The sequence below is a fragment of the Patiria miniata genome, unplaced genomic scaffold (genome assembly GCF_015706575.1).
Source record: "Patiria miniata isolate m_02_andy unplaced genomic scaffold, ASM1570657v1 HiC_scaffold_3, whole genome shotgun sequence".
Classification (NCBI taxonomy): Eukaryota; Metazoa; Echinodermata; class Asteroidea; order Valvatida; family Asterinidae; genus Patiria; species Patiria miniata.
This window is the reverse complement of record NW_024037069.1, coordinates 6,107,378-6,132,737: the sequence shown is the minus strand read 5'-3', so window position 1 is coordinate 6,132,737 and position 25,360 is coordinate 6,107,378. Positions and strand designations below refer to the sequence as shown.

Here is a 25,360-nt window from a genome sequence, read left to right as displayed (position 1 = left end):
ATACAGTCGACCCTCGTTAGTACAAACTCGGTTAATACAAAATTCTGGTTATAACAAACATAAAGCCTTGGTCCCGACTGTGCATTTATGTGTCTCTTGATGTTCCTCTTAATACAAAATTCTGATATAACAAACAATTTGGCTACCGGTAGATCCGACCGAGTTTGTTAATAACGAGACTCGACTGTATATCATATATCCAGTTCACCTTTATACACAACATTTTAGGAATGTGTCCACACCATTGTAGATGGAGCACACAAGTTTTGTTGACATATGCACGTGTATTTCCTTTTGAAAGAGCTCAAGCATTGATACGCAGGAGCACATTTTGAGGTATCTTTACAAGGGACTGCAATGTGTGAGATAAGCTCTCTTCTCTTTGACACAAATATGTCATACAAATACTTAGTTATAATCTATTATTTGGAAAATATCACACGCAATGGAATGCAATTGCAATGGAGCCCAATCCAAAAATGTGACTCCAATGGACCCACTTCTAATAAAAACTGATGAACCTTTATATTCTTGAAGTTAACTACATTTGGCAATATGTCTGATGATTTAATATTAGCGTGTTGTTAAAGGGAATATACAACATTTGCAAACATCGAAAAATAAAACTACCAAGTTTTGGCGAAATACCTTAATAGGATGTTGGTAAATGACAGTCTAAAGCATCCTGTAAAATTATGGCACCTGGTATACTGTAATTTTCAAGAAAAGTGGTATTTTTGTATCTATTTCCAACGCTGATCGGCCGATCAGCGTTGGAAACAACTGGCTTTTTTTCAAATACTGGCCCCAATTGACCATTGCACTTGTTTGCAATCGATTACAAACCTATGAACGGGTACGAGCCAGCTAGACTGGTTCCCTGACCTTACAATTCCCCAATGTATGTAAACTGCTCTGTTTCTTCTTATATGGAGTCAGGGAACCAGACTACAGGAAAATGATCGTTTTTCTTGGTTTTTATAGCATTTTCGAACCCAAAACCTCAAAAAAAGTCAGTGTAACTATATTTGCTATATATTTCCAACCCCCCAATTCCATCCATTTCTGAAAATTACAGCAAAAGCAAATGATGTATATTCCCTTTAATGCCACAAATATACTACAAATTTGTTGATCGTAAGGGAATGTTCATTATCACTAAACATTTATTGCAACATATAGTGGTATTATTGAATATTATACAACACCTGAATAAATCGTTGATCACATGCTATTGAATAATTCGTACCAACGCACGGCGCGCGTGGCACGCAGTGCAATGGAAGTTCTATTGCACGGTGAATAGAACTTCCGTTGCACGGTGTCACTGCTGCTGGTAGTGGCGCTCTTTTATATTGAGATAAATTGAATATGATTGTTCTCAACCTGTTGAACAGTTTGCATTAATAAAATATGATGAACTTGTCGAACTTTTAAAAAGTTTTTAACCTGAATAAATTGGCTATTAAAAGTCAACCAATCAGATGACAAAGATTTATTCAAGTGTTATATAAGACAAATAATGAATGTTTCACGTTGGTGCAATGGAAAGAATAATTTCATTCGATGATTATTCTTACCATTGCACTCACAAACATTCATTATTTGTATACCATTTAACATGTAGGTCATCTTTCTTAAGTAGAGTTTGTTTACTGTCGGGAATGCTTAGAGTGAACTTTATCATAACGTCTTCAAGACTGTTTAGCACACTGAGTTCTTGCTCTCAGAATCTACAAGAAATGAAAGGCCTTGGACAGCCATGGGGAGTCCGAGGATCAGAGATGTGTAGCTTCCGTCATGAGTGTAGCCCACTTCTCAGCCATTGCCTTGTTCTCAGCTCGTAGTTGGCACAGCTTGGATTGATGGCACAGCTGCAAGATCAGGCCTGGTTCTACTCCCTCAAATGGCTGCAGGAAAAGAAAAAACAAAAGACTGTTATATTAAACGGCTCGCTCGGAAACTTTAAGCAGTACACAACATTAGCCCTGAACTTCTGACAATTTTGCAAAGATCCGTCAAGTCTTTCAAAATAATTTTTTGGTCACTCCGTGAATAATTATTGACCTGAAACAAACCGTGGTTTGGCTGTTCTGCGAGATGTTGAGTTTTCAACCAAGTTAGCTCAGTCGCCCAACTCTGTCTTTTAGTTGTTGCCCTAGTACACCTTCCAAAACACATCAGGCTTTTTTGCTAGAATCAATCTGCAATCCTTAGTGGATAAAAATCCTCCAACTGCCTACTTAGTTAAAATTGGATACAACCGCAATCTTCCAAAAATCCTCTGTTATTTCTTGTGTTCAGTGGAGGGGCGAGTATAATCTAGACCAAAATTTATGCATGGCCAAGCATAAACAACCCAAGGTACAGCTTAAGACCTTGACGTGATGCATCTTCCAAAATCAACGGACACTCAACAAGCATACAGTCCCAATACTCCAAAACTCCAAAACCGCCTGGTTGATTTTGGAGGATTGAGGGTTAAGGTTGAGAAAGTTAACTTTTTTACTTAAAAGTGTAACATCCACTGAGCCGAAATTTAAAAAGGTTAGGTTTTTAAGGTTCCTCTTGGTATTTTGAGTGGTGTTATCATTGGCAACAAACAAAATTCATGAAATGCAAATGATCCTATTCGCCTGGTTCAATCTGATCCACGCCACTACAACTCCAACTGACCTCATTCAGTAGTTGTATATCGTAGCCCAGTAGCGGCATGCTCTCCAACGCAGCCACATCCTCGCTGGCCTTGTACCGATACAGCACCTTCTCCTTCAAGACATACCACTGTCGCTTCCAGTCTTTCTTGCGTCTCAGCATCAGGTAGCCGCTCATGGTGGTGTCCTGCTCACTGGCTGAAACCTGAAAGATTTCAAAATAGTTTGTTTTTAGCCTTACAAGCCATTATTATAATCTTTACATGCGTTAACCCTAACCCCCTAGGCCCTTGTTGCTTACAACCATCCTCAATCCTCCAAAATCCTCCAAAATTTTGCAACTCCGCCTACATTTTTCAAAATTGTCAGACAGTCCTGCCTCAAAATGCATTCATCCTCAATCCTCCAAAATCCTCCTCATCCCAAAATTTTGCACTCGTGTTTAAATGAAGGATAAACCAACGCCAAATCCTTCAAAATCATCAGACAGTCCTGCCTCAAAATGCATTCATCCTCAATCCTCCAAAATCCTCTTGTGCTTCAATCACTATTCATCCTCAATCCTCCAGAATCCTCATTTGATTCAATCACCATTCATCCTCAATCCTCTAGAATCCTCCAAAACCGCCAGGAGGATTTTGGAGGAGTGAGGTGGGTTAGGGTTAATGTCGGTAATATGGTTGAGTCCAAAACTTGAACATCACAAGTCCGATCATTAGTAAATCACAAATCCATTCACAAGTCTGTACACTAGAAACAGGGATAACAAAGGAAGTGCTTTGGCAAAATTCACGTGAATAGCTTGTAGCTTGACTTGGGACTGAATAGCCCGTGATGGACTAGTGACGACATGAGGACGCAACTGCAACACCGGTTAACGTCGGGCTTTGTTCTTTGTCTTTATTTTAAATTGGAACACTACAGTGAATCCCTGTAGCCATTTGGAATACAGAGTTACGACAAGGAATGCTAGATTTGCACAAAAAGACTGGGCAGCAACCCAGCGCGCAAAAATATCCTACAGAAAGTTTATGCAAAAAAAAAATGTTTACCAGCCACTTGCTCAACATGAGAACTAACCGAGTTGACAGGAAACTGTTATTTTTGTTCTAACCAGTCAACTAGAAAAATCAACTATTTTTTCAAGTTGAACAAAGAAATTGACTGGAAAGGGGTTTGACCCTGCGACCTCCGGATTACCGTTCCGGTGCTCTACCAACTGAGCTATCCAGCCCCATGTTGGCGGTACTCTAATTCATCAATGTCTTCATTGTTCATTTGGGAAAATTAAATTCTTCAGTAAAGCAACTTAAAGCACAACAATCGAGCCCAAGACCATGGCCTAGGAACACCTTGATTTGCATCTAGCGACAGTGACAGATTCCAATTTTATATCAGTCTCCAACATCCTGTTTCTTTTACAACAGAAAAGTTACTCAATCGTAGTTTGAGGTTACCTGTTTGAGTGCCGAGGGTCGTATGACCAGCTTGGTGGATCTCTTCCTTTTGTTCTTGCCCTTGCCACGTTCCTTCCCGTCTTCTGTGTCCTCACTTTGCTTATCGCCTGCAAACAAATTGAGATACGAGAACAACTTGATTCAAGAGTTCAAACCGACACAGGGATCAAGAACAACTGTCAAGGAATGTTGAACAATATGCTTTGTGCAGTATCGCCAGTTTGTTCCAAGTGTGACTGTGTGCTTGAACAGGTAGATAGGCACTTCCTGGCCACTTGTGAAAGCTCAGGTTAGTGCTAACTGCACGCACACTTCGAGCGTAAAAAGGTGTCAAGTACGCATCTTTCATTTTCATCTGAGTGAGCACTAACCTCTGTTATCTACACGGGAGTTTCAAGCATACAGCAGAAATGTGATCTAGAGTCCAACCTAACTCTTTATTAACAATGAGGGGGCACTTTAGCATCTGGGTCTATATCAGAAATGGAACCTAAACCCTAACCAATCTCAATCCTCCAGCAGTTTTGGATGATTTTGGAGGATTGAGGATGAATGGTGTTTGAGAAACATGAGGATTTTGGAGGATTTTGGAGGATTGAGGATGAATGGCGTTGAAGCACATGAGGATTTTGGAGGATTTAGAATGAATGGTGTTTGAAGAAGAGGATGATTTGGGAGGATTAAGGATGAAAGCATTTTTTCGGAGGATTTTGAAGGATTGAGGCGCTGGGTTTCCTTCACTTGAACACAAAGAAAAGTTTTGAGGATTGAGGATTGTCAGGGTTAATTTTCAGAATTTCTTTACATTTCAATTATTGAAGTCATTTGTGTTTTACCTTTAAGGTTTCTGTAGCACTGGTCGCAGACCCTAGCAACCTTGTTGGCAAGGTACAGTAGAGGAAGCTTATTTGAGGAGCAGTTGCCGCAAATCACCTGCAAAAAGAGGGATAACATTAATTAAATATACTGGTTTCCTTGCATACAATAAAAAATATAGAAATATAGTACAAAACCTGTTGAAATGGCTCTTGCGAATCAGTATTTGTGGCGTTTGGATGTGTATCAGAAGTTGTCTGGGAAATGTTGCCTTTTGAAAATTTCGAAATTTTCGGCAAAAATAAACCCGGCATGAAGTGGTTCAAGCCAGATCTCTTTCAGGCACTGACCGAAGCTAATTGAAACTATCTTTTCAAATGTTGGCATCTTCTACAAACCTAGCTCCAGGAAAGGTAAGAGCGAAACAAGTGATAGTGATAGACTAGGACAACATTTGTACCTTTCCGCAGGCTCTGCAGTGGTGCCTTCTCCAGGTGATGGTGAACTCACAGGTACAGATCATGCACATGGTGACGCGGGCGTCAGGGATCCAGGCAGGTGCCTTCCTGCCGAGGCTGGTGGTGTCGCCATCAGAGAGAAGCTGATGAATAGAACAGAACACAAATCACCAATCAACAAGGGCAGGAAAAATTAAAAGGTTTTGGTATTTTTTAAGACTTTTAGGTGTTTTTGTATTGATCCCGATGAATACATCAAACCACTCCTCAGTTAGTTTTGGGCAGTAAAGAGTTGGGCAGTTGCGCAGTATCGGACAAATATTTTGGACAATTCAACAGTGGGCATAACAAAAGTTTTGATCATAAAGTGGATTTTAATTCTGATAAAGCATATCGGTTGGTTTCAACATAGATTTAACAAATTTATCATAGAAATCAGCTTCAAATACCATGGTGTCGGACATACTCGGATTAACTGTTTTTTGTGATTTTATTTATTTGTTTCAGTTAAAATAAACAGCTGAACTTTTGCACATTATTAGAATAAACTATATTTAAATAAAACCTAGTTAATAAGATTAAAATATACATGTTTTATTTGTAGCATTTGGATTTTAAAAAAAAAAATGTCAGTGAGGCTCATAATTTTGTGGAATTGCCCAATTACAAGTAGGGTGCTTTGGTGAAGTCATCTCTATGAAGTCCCGCGATGAGTTCCAACGGTGCGTTTGACAAGCGTCCCTATATTCCAAGAAGTAACTGGTAAACTCTGCATATAAGCTGTTACCAGTATACCGCCTGAAATACAGCAGCGCTGCCATGGCGATTCAAGATGGCCGCTTCTGTCCGTCAGGGCAACAGATGTCCTCAACTCGGTAGTACCGTCTGTGACTTGAAGTTGATCTCATCTGGGCATTACTATGCACAGTATGAAGTCTAATATTCCTCCATAATTATTTTTAAAATTGCGTGCGCGTTTAGTTGAAAAATTCGCTACTTTGAAAATGCCTGCCTGAACGTATCCAATATGAAACCAAAATTGGGCATTACAAAGTGTTCTCATCTACTTTGAATTACATGAACCGGTATAGAATAACATCAAATAATAGTGTTCGCATTCATGTAGAGCACAAACTGCCCAACAGTGTGTTCTGTAAAAGAGACTTTTTAGGGCAGTTAGTCTGAAAAGAGTGCTGCTTAATTTGGAAAACGGACTTTCCTTGGCAAAATTATGCTCTTAAAAAAAACCCCAGTAAATTTCAGTAACTTTCTCAGTGACTGTATCTCCATTCCAAGCACTGCCCGTAAGGGTCTGACTTTGGCAGAACACTTTTTTTCATGCATCTTCACTTCAAAGCCCGCTATGCAGCCTTTGAGAAAAAATGACCTTTCAGGAATTTCAAGAAGTGGCAATGTCGATCCTCACCTGTGCAAACTGCGGATGCAACATGGCAAAGGAGCTTCTCTTGCTTGCGTACTCCGTGATGGCTTTATTCAGAGCAGTAATCCAAGAATCTCGTTCCTCTGGGGTACTGTGCCGAAAAGAAGAGAAAAAATTGAAAAGATTTCCAACTGATGAACAGGCATGAAGTACTCGCTAAACCCTAACCTCATCTAAAGCTGCAAAATACTACCGAGTAGTAACCTGTAGTATGCATTTCTTTCCATACAAGTGTGCACAGCACATGTAGTATTCTGTGGTATTTGGTCCTTGACCCTCAACAAGCTGTAAGGACGTTAGGTTAAAGTCAACTAAATATTTTTAACATCGATGCAAAAAAAAAATTCAATTTACAAAACTGTATTTCAGTTATTAACTTGGGAACACATGTTATACATATCAGGTTTTACTGCAACATTAGGTCTCTCACTTATTCTAAAACAGTCATTTTGTTTTGCTTGCAAGACCCAAGTTAAATGGAAAAACTGCATGGAATTCAACATGCATACCTCTCAAACAAAATACCTTGGCGATCACCGATTATTCAATTTGTGTCAATTAGCAGTAACAATTTACTAATAAAAAAGCCCAAATCCGACAGCACTTTTCCTGGGGGCACTCTTGCCTTGATTTAACTTCACCCCTTGGCAGAAGCCCTTTCTTAATCCTGCAAAATCCTCGCAGAACCCGAGGTGGAATTTTTGAGGGGTTAGGAGTTAACTGGAGTGTCTTATACTCACTTGGATGCTAGCGTGAAGGACCTCTGCACACTGATGATGCTGAACTCGTTCTTGTAATCTTCCTGGGCTGGCTTGCTCACCTAAGGAAGAAAAGTCAACATTCAACTATTTATTATAAAAATATGAAAGAGAAACGAGGTTGAACTCTTCAAAGTACAATCCAAATATTGTCATCATTTTAACTTAGGTTTCACTTTCCATAATGCCACCCAGCACTTCGGCTTTTTATATTTAATAGAAAATTCATCTTTGTTTATTTTGTTTCAATTGCAGAATAGGAAATCTAGTGTCATTTCATTGCGTAAAGGGAATACAGTCGGCTCCCGTTATAACGAGGTCCGATGGACTTTCACAATACTGTCGTTATAGCCGGAACCTCGCTAAAACCGGAGCGCAGTTTTTGCCCATTCGTTGTGCACAAAGTACGGTACATGTGCGTGCGTGTTTTAATCATGTAACGCACGTCCGAAGACATGAAAAGATGGTCATTTGTTGGTATGTACGTCTGTTAATAATGTATATTAAATATTTAACTGATGGTGATGAATAAATGAAATAAATAAAATACCTTTAAGGGAACATTGTTTAATATTTGAGGACCTGAATCCGGAGGAAAAGGCATCAATCGCTGAGAAGAATCAGGCAAGTAGGTCACTCGCACAAATCGTGCCGAGTGACATTTTGCTTTCATTTTGCATTTGCTGGAATCGGGCAAGAGAGGGCGCCAATACATGCATTACTTCCGGGTTTTAATGACTCCTGATCCTTAGATGCCTTTTGGTTGTTGACTTTTTGGAACAGTTGGGTATTATTGTTTCTGAAGGGATTCTTTGAAATTGTAATTATTTCGGTTAACTATAGCGCACATTCGTGCCAAGTGACATTTTGCTTTCGTTTTGCATTTGCTGGAATCGAGCAAGAGAGGGCGCTAATATTACTTCCTTGTTTAAGTGTCTCCATGTGTAATTTCGCAGCAATTGGTGATTATTGTTTGTCGGGAGGGATTCTTTTAAGATAATAATAATAAACAAACAAAAGTAATAATTTCGGATTAAAATGTGTACAATGTATATGTGGTTGGGCGTTTGAAGATCTTGGAAACCTGTTTTCATTGGGATTGTTTTTTCGGCGGGGCCGGAGGCGGTTCTTAATTTGTTTAAGATTTTAATTTTTTTATTCTTCGGATTCTTTTTTGGGGGTTGGAACCACGGTATGTTTTAAACTTTATTTTTTGAAGACAGACTGAATTATCTCTTTTTTGAAGTTGTGGTGGCTCTGAAAAGAGCCGTTTGTTTTGTGATGCTGTGTTCTTTACTTCGTATTTTTTTTTATAGCCACAAGCCAACAATAGGGAGCAATTACGCACCCGATGTTCGGGCGGCAGTACTAAAGGCTATTCCTTACAATGTTAGTTAACTCCTGAGCGCCCCCTATTGTTAGTTTGTAATAATATAGAAACGTTCTTACCCTCATTCCAGCCAGTGACAGAACATTGTGCAGCTTGTAGTTGTACTGGCCAGGAGTCAGCAGGAATGGTGTGGTATACAATAGGATATCACTCAACTAGAAATACAAACAAAGAAATATTTTTAAAAGATGCAAATAAGTATGGGTTACTAACATAGGTTACTAACATAAGTTATGAAAGAACACGTCCATTATCCGAAACTGAAACGGCTTTATTGGGAGCAAGTGATATGTAATCCAATAAAATAAAACTGAAATGTTTACTTTAAATGTTTTGAATTTGAAGACCGGCTTTTCGGGTTAATCAGGCCTGCAACTGGGATTTCAGAAAAAACAAGGAAATTCCAAAACCACACAAGACTTTGTACAGTGCTTTTCAATTTGTAATGGCATTGATGAGAAGTAACAAACGAGGAAATCAGCGGATCCGAAGAAAAGTTGCATGCCTGGTTAATAGTTGGAGGCAACTCAATCTTACCAGGTAAAATCTCCTCGTTTGTGGCACCTTGCGAGACAACTTGAGCAGATCACCTTCTTTGATAAAAACCTGCAATGAAAAGTTTTGAAATTGATACCCTGACTTATTTGTTCATTAACCTGAACGATCCCCAACCAGCCAAACTCCAACACCGGGGTTTATTGGAATCTGTTACGATGAGTACTGCACTAGTAAACTGACTGTGCTTCACATGGGGTTAGGCAGACCACAAATAAACAGAGCCCAACTGTGTATGTGCACAGTTTACCACATGGTGTTGGGATTTGCAAGGATGAGGAAGGTTCCTAGTAAATCACCCGAGGGAGTTAGGGTTAATCTTAAAAAGTATCGAGACAAATTTATCTAGAATTACAACTTAAATACAAAGTGAGGTCAAGTAGTTTAAGACGTCGGCACTAGTACCATTGGGAGGTAATGGTTTGTACCTCGCCTGAGGAAGTTTGACTTTTTTCTTGCGGGCTCTAGGACCCTACTCAGTGTACAGTTATATCAGGCATTAACGCTAACCACCACCAACCCTTCAAAATCCAACTGCCTGTTTGGTTGGATTCTGTTGGACCGAGGACTGCACTAGTACACTGATTATGCTTTACATGGGGTCAGGCATACCACCATGATCAGAGTCCAACAGTTTGGGTGTACAGTTTAACCATATGGTGTTGGAATTTGCAGGACTGAGGAAGGTTCCTAGTGAATCACTCAAGGGGGTTAGGGTTAATAACCAACATGCATTTATCATTTGACTTACCCGTCCTGGCCGGACTAACTCATGGTTGCCTACCAGACTCTGTTGGAGCTGCAGTAGCTTGTCCAAGTTATCCTGGAAAGAAGGAACAAGGTCAAATATGGAAATTTAGACCGACGTAATCAGAATGTAGACTCTCGTATGTAAGCATGACTAGGCTTGTCTAGTCCAGCTGGACATGAAACCTCAGCTCAAGATACAGTGAAATCTTGATAAGTCAAACCTCAAGAACAGGTTCAAATTTTGACTTGAGTAGAGTTTTGAGTTAAGCAGGGTTGTATATCATTGTTATACAACTGAAGGCAATGGATTCTTTGTTTGACTTAACAGTTGTTTCGAGATGGTTTCGAGATTTCACTGTAATACTGTTTAGTTATCCAGTCGGTGACTCTGTGACTCAGTCAGTGACTTAGTGTTTCAGTGAGTGCAGTGACTCAGCCACCAACTCAGTCATCGGACAACAGACTTGCCCTTTGGGTCAAGCAAAGTGGAAACAAACATGCTCTTGTGAGGTACAGAACTCAATTATTTGGGGAATTTTATCAAAGCACATTGTTAAAAGAAGAACCTACCCCTTGCTTCATGCTCTCATTGACGTGATTAGCAACCTCGCTCACGATGTTTAGAGCAGCTGTGATGGGGAACACAAATATTAAAATTTGTGAGAAAATTAGCACAATGCTTTATTTATGACTATTTCACAATTATTGAGTCAATAAGAATGCAGTTTTATTTGTAAAAATACTGCAAGTAAAACTTGCGCGATCCCCCTGGCATCCTGCCAGTTTGTATGCATGTACAGGCAGTTAGTAAGGACAATATTTAGTGACGGCCTTGATTGTCCACCCGGCAGGTACCAGTTCTCAGTTTTATGGGGAATTTGGGTTGAATCGGCGAGTTTCAGTGAGACACTGGACTTACATATATTAGAGTCATTAGTATCTCTCCAGAGACCTCGTAAATATCCATATTGGAAAGGATTGTTTTGACGTCGGCCTTCTCTCCACAGACCACCTTTTAAGTTTGGTCGAGATTGGTGACTGAACTTAACAGTGAAATAGAACACACACACACACCCACTAGAACGTTTGTTTACGGTGTAAATCAAGGATGTTCTTTTGTTCCTCTTTCCTTTTCCTTTGTTTGTACTTAACTTTTTCACAACAGCTCTCATAAAAATTAAATAGGTTGGGTGATTTTCTACCTACCCATGGTGTCTTTGAAATCCTCTTCTTGAGTTTCCTCATCCAATTGCTTCAGATATTCTGTTTGACAAAAAAAGAGAGAATTAACTGTCACTACAACTTTGTAAAGCAAGATGAATTTAAAGTCAATCAGAGCCCAATTTCAATCAGTAGCCGAGCAGAATTTTAGACGTGCTCGGCAGCCAGTCACTAGTGAAGCACATGTTCTGTACCTGGCAACTTCTGAGGTTAGCAATGACACTGGCCTTGCATTTCTACAAGCGATCCCTCGTGCATCCCTTCTTTTGATGGAATAAACAGGGAACCAGCAATATGAATTTGGTACAATCAACTCACATAGTTTAGCAATACGGACAATGAATGTTTATGAGTGCAATGGTAAGAATAATTTCATGAGGTGACAGATGGCATGTTCCAATTCACAAGGAGAGAGTGGAATGGAGCAGTCCATCTGTCACCGAATGAAATTATTCTTTCCATTGCACTCATGTGAAACATTTATTATTCGTTTTGTACAACGCCTGAATATATTCTTGTCCTCTGATTGGTGACTTGTAAACTGGGCCCAATTTCATAGAGCTGCTTAAGCAGAAAATTTGCTTAAGCACGAAAAAACATTGCTTAGTAAAATTAGGTTACCGGCCAAAACTCCATGTGATGTACATTGCTTGTGACTGGTATTTAGCTGTTGCTTACTTAGCATAACAATCGCATGGAGTTTAGGCCGGTAACCTGTTTTTATTAAACAAGACGTTTTTGTGCTTAAGCAAATTTTGTGCTTATGCAGCTCTATGAAATTGGCCCCAGGTACTATGAATGTAAGCATCAGAGCCATCACAGTGCAACCAATAGTATGACCATGCAATGGAAGTTCTATTTACCATGGAAATTAACTTCTTGGCATTGGGACCACTGTTGGGGCGAATAACTCACCGACACGTGATCAACGACCCACCAATCAGATGTAGGGGATTTATTCAGGCATTGTATGATGCCCTGTATTCCACAGACAGAGGAAAACACCAGTGAATGATAGAACGAATGCTTACCTGTTAGCAGTAGTTTGTACTGGGGAATTCTCTGGATGGGTTTCAGCATGTGTTGCCTCAGTGAGAGACTTCGGCATCTTGGACTGGCCTGGATGAAACAAAAACAAAATGAACCGAGACTATGATTTGTTTGATCATACACATCAAATGAATTTTAAAAACACATCCGAGTATGTAATAAAAACAAATTTTGGGAAAAATGTGTTTTTATTTGAAATGGAAACTAGATATTATGTGATTCAGTCTTCTGTGGGAAGAACTCTGTTATGCAAATGATTATTTTGTGGTGGATTATTTTGTGGTAGATTCTATGTGGCTTTGTTTAAGTTTAGTGCTCTGAAGAGTTTCGGGCCAAAACAGGGTTCCCGGCTCATTATGAAAACAAACTTCCCTGAAGTTTCCCTGATATTTCCCCCAGAATTTTTTTCACGAGAAATGTTTTCGCTAAAAAGGTTACTGGGAAGTCAAGAGATGATCATAGCAAGATACCAATAATAATCACAATGCATGAACTTGAAAAAAGCCACCATAGCCAGTCAGTCAATGGACACAACTTGGACACACGGCACAAGACGCACATACGCCAAACTGGCAAAAAACTTCCCCTTCTCCGTCACTGTCAAATTCCCTGAGTTTTCCATTATTTTATCGGTTGTACGTTTCAGGGGTGTGAGTGACCACTGATAAAAATAGCTGAAAACAGCTGAAAAAGGTGTACAAAACTGAATTTTGGAAATATATTCTTTTATACACAGCAAATGGGGGGGGGGGGACTGAAATCCAAAACAAAAAAAGCTGATATCAGCTGAAAACAGCTGAGATTTCACACCCCTGATTTTTCCCAAATTCACTGAGTTGTCCCTGACTGGAAACATGGAAACTCATAGAATCCTGCAAAAGAGGGAAACCAATCTGAGTAGGAAGAGCAGAAAGTGCATTGTGACGAACCATGAGCGCTCCTATTGTGGTTACTGCTTGTATGGTATAAAGTAACCACGATTCTGTTTAATATTCATGTACCGAGGCTGCATGTGCACCACCGCAAGTGACTGTTGACAGTTAAAGTTACAGTCGAATCTCGTTAGTACAAACTCTGTTGTTACAAAATTCGGGTTATAACAAACATAAAGTCTTAGTCCCGACTGTGCATGGGACTGATGTTCCTCTTAATACAAAATTCTGATATAACAAACAATTTGGCTACGTCCAAACGAGTTTGTATTAACGAGATTCGACTGTACTAAGCTTGAAGATCAAAGAGTGAAAAGCTCACCTCAAATTCTTTGAGAGTAGCGCTGAACAAGGGTGACTTCAGACAGGCCTCTTCCAAGGTTGCCGTCAGTTTCTGAAAGTCCCTGATGTAAGTGTTGTACAGCTTGAGGTACGGGCCCTTCTTCAGAAAGATGTCTGCGATTCGTGGGTTCTCGGACCTAATTGTAAAAACAAAACAAAAACCGTACAATGAATTTGTTTCAGTAAGTCTTGTGATACACATGTATCACTCACATACACAATGATTGCCTTTATTAAGCAAAATGAAAACAATACTGGCTTATCGTCGCCAGAACAAACTTCAGACCAAAACCCAAACTGAACCAAAATTCTTAACCTTTGCGATAATGTGGTACTTATATAGCACTTTATACAATGCCTCAGTATGCCTCATGATTACAACTCGTTCTTCAGACCTTAGACCAACTCAAAGATATCCACACAGCTCCCAGATTAGGGGAGGCAATTGCAGTAAAGCGTCTTGCCCAAGAACACAAGCACCACGCTCCCTGTCTGTGATCAAACATGACTGTAACTGCTGGACCACGGTGCTCAATGAAACTTTTATCTTCCAATGTTCTTACCAATTATTGACGCGAGAGTTCAGATCGGCTAACAGATCCTCGTTGAGCATCTGAAGCTGCGGCAGATGGCCCAGGATCTGGTCCAGCATCCCTTTCTCAATGATTGGCCGGCCGGCTGTCTTCTCTGCTTCCTCAATGGCAGCCTTGAAATCCTGCAAAGTCAATGTCATTGAAAACTTAAGTTGATTGCTCGACAGTAAAGTCTTCTTTATTTTTAAACACGAGGCACATCAGCAAATAGGGCCCTGCTTCTGAACTGCCCACCATGAACCGATACACGACAATTTGGGAGACAAGAACTTCAAACTAGAAAGCTTAATTGATTGCGTGCCAGCAGTTCTTAGTCTATTTTGGACCCATTTGCTCCAAGGGTCAATACCAGATTTGGCATAGAAATCAACGGGAGTGGAATTTAAATCTGCGAATTGAGACAAAATGTTCCAGTATGCTGTACAAACTGAACTTTCAAGCTTTATGTTGGTTATCTCTAAAAATGTGAATGTCTTTGCTTGTGACAAGAGGCCGAGTTGTTTATGAAGTTTTAACTGGTGTAAGTTGGAAAGATTAGCCTTAGCACAGTGGCATTCTTGGACAGCATTGCATTTGTACTGCATGGACAGGCACGGGTAGATTTTTTGTACATTCACTCTTAATCCTCCTAGTGAGAGGTGAATATTCAGAGCACTATGAGATACCCTTTGAAACCCTGCAGGTCAGTCCAAGGTGAAAAGCATACGAGTTGTTAAAGTAACCTTGTCAGAGTCTGCCAGCTTGCCTAAGAGCTCAATCAAACAAAAGATTTGAGCATAGATTTGAGGTGTTATTTATATTCCACAGAAGATTTGCTCAAAGGAATTTGAAGTGTGAATGCTAACTCTGAAGGATTGCGAAGTGCAAAAGACTAGGAGACGTTACATTACCTCATTGATGAGTTTCAGCACGTCCACAAACACTTTCTCCGAGTCCCTCAGCTCCTGCGCCACCAGGAAGGCCTTGCGGCGTTTGCGCACCTCGGGGTCCACCCCCGCGTCCTCGTCATCCTCCTTCTCCGCCATGACGCCCTGGTCAAACTTCTCGTAGCTGTCCTCGTCCTCGTCCGATGAGCCGTCGTCCTCCCCACCGCTGCTCTGCTCGGCGTAGTCAGCGCACTGGCAGCGGCCACTCTCGTGCATGCTGTGCTCACAGGATCTACAAAAACAGAAAAGCAAATCAAACATGTCAGACATCATGTCAGGTGCACTCAGACAACTGAGCCGGTTTCAAATATATTTTTAACTCCACACTGCGCCTCTACTCCCAGTGCAGCTACTTCCCGTCACATGCTGGATTTGATTTTTGAAACATTTCAAACGCACCAAGGCTAGGTTTCCTGCACTGATACGCGTTTCTTTTTCCATTAGAGCAGTACAGCATACAGTACATGTACCGGTATGTCCTTATAACAACTAGTTTTGATGGCAACTCACTTGAACACTTCTAACCATAGTCGGTTCTTTAAACACAACTACATGTATGCATATTCTAAAGAGTTCACCTTTTGTTCGGCTGCAACCAAATATTTACCACAAAAACCTGACTAATCTATGCAGGTTTTCCTTAACGCTTTACAGCACTGAATTTGAAACTGAAACCTTTCCGTCACCTATCACCACGGCGCATCACAACGGCCATTGATATTTTTTCGTGATCTTCCACATCCAATAAATAACATCCTGCTTCCTGCAAGCCGACCCGAGTTCATCAGCTGTCAACTGAGCTGCATCAAGTGTAAATACTTCATCCAATGATCTCACTTTTTCCCTAGGTCTGTCCCAAACAGGCTTTTTTGTTTTGGATTACTTTACAAAACAGCAACGGAAACTTATCAACACTGACTTACTCTGGTAAGGCAACATAAAACGTCGACAGCCGATTTGACATCATGAAATGTTTTACACAAAAAAAAGCCTGAAGAAAAAAACTCGGTCGGTCATGGAGGTTGGGTGTAATAGATACTTCCGACTCCAATCCATTATTCCCACAAGTTAGCAGTTACAAAGGTAAGATATCCATATTGTATTCTGGTTTTATTGTACATGCAGAAGAATCTAAAATGCAATATACACCCACGAGTGCACACGCTGTATAAAAAAAATGCAATAAAATTGTTTACTTAATTTTCAAGAAGTTCAAAGTGTAGTCAGTTTGACACCGACCAGCTGACTAAAAGTTCTATTCTTATGGCCGCTTATGACGTCACATCAGTTTCAATGACAAAAGTCCGATCTATAGAGTTAACAAGGCCGTTTTTATTACAGACTTAGGAAGCCATTCATTGTTCTGGATCTTTTTATTTCTTCTTACAAGGGATCTCTCGAATCACAACCAAACAAAGGATTCACATTTTATATTCATTGTCAGGAAGTACTATGTCTAGTATGCAAAAAAAAAATCCTGAGAACATCTTTAGTCAAACGTTAAAAAAAATCTTGATAATCGATATCTCTTTATTAACCAGCACAGATCCTTGCTCAAAACCACAGCATTAATTCCATTCTGTATTTACTGAACAACCAATCACTATCTTCATCAATTAATCCCCTCGGTTATAAGTTACCCATTACCTAAAATATTACTCGACAGCCACGCCCCAAAATGGCGTCCAACATTCTCCAAGCTATGCAGCACTCAGCATGTTTTTATCAGTTGACCTTTCCCCAATTTCTGCCCCACAACAGAAATCCACCAGTCCCTTTCAGGGAATGTTACGTAATGTTACATAACACCCCAACCAAAGCTGCCTGCAATGCTGGCAGACTCCAAGGCCGACTTATTATAATGAGAGCACAATGTGCAAAAAAACTGATGCTGGCTTTTCTTGTGTGCTGTTGTGTGGCAGATCAGAATTCTTTTCAGCACTTGTCAGTCATGCAGCTAAATTTAGCATGTCAAATGGATTGATTTTATGAAAGATGAAAACTTATTCGTCTGTAGAAAACAAACCTGTTTACAACTTTTTTAAAGAATTTCTTTGGTTTGTACCAAAGGCTTATATAGATTATAGTGGAGCAATTGTTTTAGATTGAGTGCAAAGAAATTCATTTCAAATATTCATGTCTTTGGCAGTTAATACATGACATAGTTATCAGGCATGCAACTGGAAATTAAAAAAAAAACGCAACTGAAAATTTAAAAAAAAAACGAGGAAACTCCAAACCACACAAGACTTTGTACAGTGTTTTTCAATTTGTAATGGCATTCATGAGAAGTAAACAAATTTGAGGAAATCAGCAGATCCGAGGAAAAGTTGCATTCCTGAGTAATTTAGTATTTAGTGATTCCAAATTACATTTGTTTACTAACCTGCGCGAAACATCTTCGACAAAATATGTTTAGACAAAAGAGACCCTGATAAGACAAAAATCAGAATTAACAAATTTAACTCACCTGGGTACAGAGTAGACTTCAGCCCCAATAGAACTCAGAGCCACTGATGCAAAGGAGCCTTTTGACATGTCCTCGTAGCCATCATTGGAGATATCGGACTGGATGCTGGGTGTCCTCTTGGGCTTTGGAGGAGGGACACGCTTCTGCCTGCCAGGAACCTGTCGCTTGGTGGCGCTAGACTCAGCGGAAGGGGAATGGGGTGGGGACCTGGGTGGTTCAAAGACAGGACCAAAGTCGTTGTTCTCGTAGTAGGGGCCATCTGTGGGGTCATATTCGCCATCCGGTAAGACGTATTCGTCGTCATCACTGATGATGCTGGTTCTGTCTGCTGGGTTCTTGTCTTCGGATTGCACGGTGGTGTTGGAGCTCTCTTGGTGCTGAGGGGAATCTTGAAGATCGGATGAGTTGTCGCTGGTGTCTTGTTCCTGTGAGATGCTTTTGATGAGTGATGATGGCTTGGGAGGCAAGGCACTTCTCATTGGTGGAGGTCTGGGTGGTGGTTTTCGCCGTTCAGATCCTTCAGGAACAGGCCGCAACTGTTGAAGTGTGGTGCTGTAAGGTGGAGGAGGAACTGGTGCCAGGCGCTTCGGAGGACCGTCAACAGGACGAGGCGGGGCCACGGAGTGGTAACCGACAATCCCGGAAGGATGGAGAATGACTTCGGGAGACCTGGGGGAGGCTGGGTCTGGGGAAGATTGCACTTTGTGGTAGGGCATAGCAGTCAGGCTGCTGTTGGAATGCTGGGACCATCGTTTCCTGGGAGGGATCTTGAGTTGGGGCGCCTCGTTGCCATTGCCATCATCGGGAGGCAAGTTGGATGAGAGTCTTGGGGGAGGCTCTGGCTCCACTGGGAAGCCGTTTTCAGGAAAAAACCTTTTCTCAGTCTGATCCACGAGCAGCATGTCGTCAGTTATCAGACTCCGCCTTGACCGAGGTGGAATCTTTGGCGAGGCCTCCGAGCCATCAGTCCTGGAACTACCTACGATAGGATGCCTCGACTCTTGACCAGGAGTCTTCTTCGATAGAGGTTTGGGTCTCACAGGAGGGCCTGCTGGAATGGATTTGGATGGTGGAGGAGGCCGTGCTGGTTTCAAGGCTTTCTGGTTCGTCTGGGGTGTTCTCGAAGGGCTGCCTTGTTTGTGGGGCGGTATTGGGGGAGGGGTAGCATTTAGTTTGAACCTGTCATTTTCTGAAATTGGGCATGTTGTTCTATCTTGCTTGGACTCTGGTAATTTGAGCGGTGAATGACTCGCATCCGAATCGTTTGTGTCATTTGCTTCATCTTCAGGCTCCTCCTCTAACGGGCAGGTGCTCAAATCATCTGTGGATCTATTCAGTTTGGGTTTCAAAGCTCTGTTGAGGATGGGTGCATCGATTACACTCTTGGCTCGGCGAGGGGGTGGGACTGGACTCGGTGGGGCTCTCCTTGGGAGTGGCTTAGGTGGACATCGCTTTGGACTGATGTCTGGCGAATCAGGTTCGCCTGCTGTTGGGGCCTCCTCGTAGCACACATCCTGTAATTTCTCATCGGCGAGGGCAGGCTCTTCCAAAATGGAATCCTGGACTTCACTTGCGATGTTCAGCTCGGTCTTGGACAATTCGGCACTGTCTCTCAGGTCAAAGACACCAGAGTCTTCGCTGTTTGCCCGTTGTCCTGATCCGGCGGCCTGAAATGTCTTGGTCTTGATGGGCGAGGGTCCCCCGGTTCCTCCTGCCCCGACCGATACTGGTGAGCTCTGCGTAGCCTGCAGCTTGCGTGGCTTTGGGGTTGGGACTGGGCTTTTATTGACGCCATGGCTCTGCTTACGTGGTAGCGGTGGGCTCTTGAGCGAGGAAGGTTTGGGGGCGATAGCGGGCTTCTTCGCTGGCGAGGTTGGTGCTGATGTACCACCTGTCGAAGTCAAAATGGTTCTTGTTAGTTTACTCACAACAAAAATATGAGGGAAGAAAAACAGTTTACTTTACACAGCCATGCAACTGAAAAGTCATCGAATTCAGAGTTAATTTTAAGTTGCCGTTTTTTTCACCTTTTAACCCTAACCCAAGGCTTGAGCACTTTTACTAGAAAGTGTTCTGAATCCGCCTAAATCCACCAATTGTCATACACAAAATATTGGTGTTGGCGACTGCTTAGTAAAGTATCCTGAATCCATCAAAATCTTGCAGTACCGCTAGGCTTACAATCCTGAATCCATCAAAATTCCCCATTTTCAATATGGAGGTATCCTGAATCTGTCGATATACTCCAAAACAGGGTATGGATTTTGATGGATTCAGGTTTGTTAGGGTAAATGGCAAGATACAAGAGAAGTAAAAATAGAAGAAATCAGCTGATCCGAGGCAAAGTTGCATGCTTTACAGCACCATCTTTCCATTTGGTTAACAAAATTCGGTTTACTGAGAATTCCTTCACTCAAAACTGAATTTTCAATCTGATAATTATCACAGATGATCAATCAGAGCCAACTAACTTTTCCTGGTCAATCATCATAGAAAACAACCGATTACTTTGTCTTCACAAAAGTTCTTCTGTTCATGTTTTTTTGCCAGAAGTTTTTATGACAGAAAAACATCAAATCGCACTGATTGATACATGTCAAATGACAACAGCTTCCAGACAAAATTCAAGTCTGAACATCACCTGGAGCAAAAACAGCCAAGAAAAAAAAGGGAATCCTGAACCAGTCTATGGTTGAGGCAATTTTAACCTCAAATTCACTTTAGTTGGGACATTGCTAAAATTGGGGCATAACTTAATGATGGAACTGGTATTATCTTGGGCGATTTCAAGTCAGAAATGATTAGAATTGGTTCCTAAGTTGGAACAGGAATCATGATACCACTTTTCAGAGGTCTGGTATTGATTCACAGTAGTAACAATTCTTTTCTCCCAAGAATAGATTTCAGACACTTCTAAAACAATTTTTGTTGGGTCATTCAACAATAAATCGGCACGTCTATTTTTGTGGCAAATTATTATTCTATAAGATACAACTCCTTTCAATGACACAGTATAGAGATTAAGTTCCGTCGTTCAGTGGTGAAATTATGGAGGTCTTCCCTACAGTTAGGTGGATGGAAATTTTGACTGTCTTTAACTGTTTAAATAGCAAGAGGGTTATTGGATAGAAATGGATTCACGACTCCTCTATAGAGTCAGAATTTTGGAATCGCGCTAGTCTAGTAACGGGTACCCGATGCTGCAACAATTGCTTCTTCGGGTATAAATTCTAAGGCAAAGCCAGGATTCAACTTTTACATAAAAACTTTCAATTGAGCTCTTGTGGTTCAGCTTTGCACAGGCCAGACCACAAAGAGGCAAGCATGGTTGCTGCACCCAGGCTTGCAGTATGAGGGGGCCCTTCTCACAAGGCCATTGAAATTAGGCACACATGTACAGCCTGACATTCCATTCCCCTGCAAAAGCTTCCACTATTACATAATACAAAGTCTGGAATTTCTCAAGGACTGGGGGGGGGGCCACCTGTTGAGGTGGGAAATTCCTGGCATTGAAGCAGCAGGGGACAGCAAAGAAATGCTACCTTTTTAAGTAGATAAGAGGCTGGTAACCATGGTAACTGGACAATATTTAAAATACAGGGGTTGGCCATTTAAGTCAGTCACCCAATTTGGGTACATTAACTTTGATTTCTTAGCCCCATTAATGTGGCTCAAATAGGCCTACTTCTCTTCCTAGTCTTGTGGGCCAACATGTGTGGGGGAAAAGTTGATTTTGAGGAAATTGACTTCAAGACTGTTTTTTTCACTTGATATTCAACATGTGGAAGATACTTTACCTGGTTTAGCCAGGGAAAATCAAAAGGTCAAGTGTACATGACCTGTGACCCAGAGAAAATTACTGCAATCTTTTTTGGACAAACTCTCGCTGCAAATTTTGCCTGAAAATTCAATAGAGGATAACTAAACACCTACAGAAACAGAATTCAATTTTTCCTGGCTTGTAACCAGGTAAGTATCCTCCAAATTCCATGGTGAATATCAAGTGAAACAAATTTATTTCTTTAAAAATAAACCTTCCCCACATAGCAATAGCATATGACCACTGTGTGGCTCACAATACGGAGGAAGTCAAGTATTTGAGCCACCTTATGGGCTATTTAAATTCATACGGGTACTTTGAACAAATCCACTATTAATTATTATTTTGCGGACATTTTTTACATGTTTGGATAATTTGAATACTACCTTTTTTCACATGGCCCTCTTGTTAAATTTAGGCAGTCAAGTTCAGTCACATAAATTGCTCAGCTTGGAAGTTGAAATGTATCACGACTCACTTTTTAATGCATCATAAACATGGGTCCCTTTTTTCCCACCACCGAATTTTTAACATTATTAGCATGAAGCTTTCCGGATTGGTTATGGGAAGGTTGGTGTTAAACATGTGTGTTGAACACTGCCATCAAGTGTTCATGGGGACAAGTATAATTAAATTTAACTTATCTTAATATTTTTATATTCAGAGCAATTCACAATTTCATTTTCCTCTTTAGAACTCGACTGAAAACAAAGTGAGGTCAGTACATGTATAAACACATGAAAGCTTTTCTAATTTGAATTTAACACATATTCCAATATCAGACTACCGGTATGCCCATCCAAATTCCCAGCATTCCTAGAACAATTCACAGTTTAGCACAATTTAGCATTTACAATGACACCACAAAATAACTAGCATTTGAAACAGTCTCTGCCAACATGTTAAGATACATTTGGGGTTTAAAATGTACACATCTTTTAAACCATGACGAACTCAATATACATTGTACTAGCTTCGTCCAAACCTTGAATGTGACTACAGATTGTTTAAGGCTCCAGTCCTATGGAGTTGTGGTCAAGGCCTGCTCTAGGAGCATGTCTAGTCATTATGCAAATCACATGAAACCTTGCCAGCATATGCACACACAAGATGCAATTCACATCCCGTTTTTCACACTTGCCTCTGTGAATATGAAGACTGATCATACATGATACAGCTTGACCTATCCTAAGGTTTTTAACAAATGATGTAGCCCTGTGTTTGAAATTATTAAGACATTAGATACTTGGAAACAAAATGGAGGAGAAAGCAAGGAAAGAGTGTAGATGTACTTACAAATTCAAAGCAGCTATGCATCAAAATGGATTGGTGCCGTGTGGTGCGGTTCAGTTACAGAGCGAGTGTTTCAAACAGCTACTGCTAGTACCAGAGCCTGCACTGCACACCTTTTCGTGTGCTAGTTTTTTTTATTAACAGGAAGAGGAAAGACCACAAGCCTTGTCCCAGCGACTTCAGGAAATCAACTGACCACATATCAAGCTCTCTCTTTCTGACGCTCTAGCCCAGCACCGGTTCCGCCCAGGAACAAGGAATTCCTGCGCCTGTGATTGGTCAGCCACCCATTGCATGATGCCATGCTGGCAGGGTCTGTTACGTAACAGCTTAATTGTTAGCTTGGGCCACGCTTGCACAATAAAGGCATGTATGCTATGTATGTACAGTAAGCCCCACACTGGCACTATCTTGCAAAGCACTGTGAATATAAATGAAGGCATGCAAACAGCCCAGGCTGAATCTCTATAGTGTTTATTCTAAGGCTTTATTATTCAGACAATTCTTTAAAAAAAAAAAGAGCCTAGCTAGCCAGCTAGAACCCAAAATGGGAGGTCTCTGTAAAGAGTCACACACAAAAAAGGGAACAGTTATTTCACAATGAAATCCCTCAACAATGGCTATATGGAATGCAATTAAAGTCTATAACTGGTGCCAGGGATTTGGACTACTGAGCCATTTGGAGGAAGTAAATGATATAAATAAGACCACACTGATGAACTGAGAACTAGGAATCTTAATTTTTTTTTATTAAAAAAAAAACCAAGAAAAGGACATCCCATTTTTGCAATGTCATCTGCCAAGTATCAGTCTAATAGTAATAATAGTCTATGGAGAAATGAACAGGGAAAAAATGATTCAAGATAATCACAATTGAAATCTCCTATTTGTGTGTTAGTTTTCATGAAGGTAAATGTTCATCAGTAGATATTTAAAACGGTATCATTCAACTTTTTGTTTAAATTACATCCTTAGAAAAGGTAACTTAAAAATGTTCTGCAATATGCATCATGATTTTTTTAACATTCTTTAAGAAGGCTTTAAAAATATCGATTGAACACAATACTTCAATCAACTTTGTTTCATGGTTCAAACCTTGAGTCTCTTTTTGTAAAAACAAAAAAAATTAAAAAAATAAAATTGGGAGAACACATGGATTAACTATGGATAAAGCTTACAAAATTACATACATGCCATTAATTGTTTAATTGTCTTTCGTTTTCTCAACAATTCACAGAAACAACTTGTTTCATTAAAACTAAAAGACTAAAAAAAAACCTTCACAAAAGGTAAAAAAATAAGAAACAGAATTCTAAAATGATGCAAAAATTGAAAAGTTGTAGGGGGGGCAATTCCAACTGGCAAATGAGCTATGCAATTGGTAGCAATTTGTTATTGTTATTCAGCATATATTTTGTAATAATCATAGCTGTGGTGGCTTTTGTATTTTCCTTGAAAAATGCCTCACATAAATAAAGTGCTTATATTTCGTGTTTTTTTAATTTGTAAATGTGGTTATTTATGAAAGACATACAGTACCTAGTGACCTAGTGTACCTAGTGACTGTAAAATACAGCCCAAAACAAACAAACAAACGAACAAAAAACAAACAAACAAACAAACAAAAATGCCAGACCCATCTGAGGGTTTGCAACAAACATGTATGATACAAATTATGCATTTGTATCTCAATTCTCATGTAAATTTTACCATTTCAAAGTGCATACTAAATTCATGAATTGAAGAGCTTTGCTAAATTATTTCTCCTTCAACAGACTGCTTATAATTATTAATCCCAAATGCCGGTATACATTTCCATAGCATTTTCCTATTTTACACTGTACATTACACATTACCATGTGGAGAATATCACAGTTGTGCAAGCACATAAAATAATCCTCCAAGCACATTATGTAATCGTGGGAAATGCACATACAGAGGGCCCAGGGAGGTGTTTCATTTTTTTTATCTCTTAAAAACGACTCCCTCCATAATTCAGAGGTGATAACGCGTGGCAGAATGGGATTGGTTGGTAGTCTGTTGATCTCTGATAAGCATTCAGGGAAAGAATTTTAGTGCAGGAAGTTTCCCCAAGTTAACCTGTATGAGGACAGTGTATCATGGAGAAATCCAATTTTTTTTAATAAGTGATGGGCTTCAACAGAAAACAAAAGTTGCAAAATTACATTACTTAGATGTTAACATACATTTTGCAGAGATGACAGAGCAGGGGAAAAAACTATTTTTAAAAAGCCTTGAAAGGCAAGTTTGAACATTGAACAAGTACCGAGTTGTTTCCAATATGCGATAAATGCCATTTGGTAACCTTTAAAATCCCGCCCTCTATTGGCTGCCCAAAGTCAGTTTCAACAACTGTTACAGTTAAACACAATTTAAGAATACAATAAAGTGAAATATGAAGTTTAGACACAAC

General features: G+C 40.3%; 1 protein-coding gene across 1 annotated transcript; it reads right to left on the bottom strand.

Annotated features, from left to right (window-relative positions):
- Positions 1-1,521: 1,521 nt before the first annotated feature.
- On the bottom strand, positions 1,522-23,230 carry LOC119738406 (FYVE, RhoGEF and PH domain-containing protein 1-like). The gene is made up of 18 exons (XM_038213293.1): positions 23,149-23,230; positions 17,814-19,704; positions 15,308-15,575; positions 14,388-14,539; positions 13,805-13,961; positions 12,532-12,619; positions 11,486-11,542; positions 10,850-10,908; positions 10,281-10,352; positions 9,512-9,580; positions 9,034-9,129; positions 7,567-7,646; positions 6,812-6,917; positions 5,388-5,528; positions 4,948-5,044; positions 4,112-4,218; positions 2,677-2,859; positions 1,522-1,910 (listed from the first exon to the last, which is right to left on the bottom strand). Exons 1-18 carry the CDS (start codon positions 23,228-23,230, stop codon positions 1,779-1,781), a joined length of 3,837 nt encoding a protein of 1,278 aa, XP_038069221.1. The 3' UTR covers positions 1,522-1,778.
- Positions 23,231-25,360: the final 2,130 nt, after the last annotated feature.

Coding starts and splice junctions, on each gene's coding strand:
- LOC119738406 (XM_038213293.1), bottom strand. CDS start 23,230: ATGGCATCATGCAATGGGTGGCTGACCAATCACAGGCGCAGGAATTCC. Junction 5,529..6,811: donor TGCATCCGCAGTTTGCACAG/GTGAGGATCGAC, acceptor TCTATTCATCAG/CTTCTCTCTGATGGCGACAC. Junction 2,860..4,111: donor GACCCTCGGCACTCAAACAG/GTAACCTCAAAC, acceptor GAAATCTTTCAG/GTTTCAGCCAGTGAGCAGGA.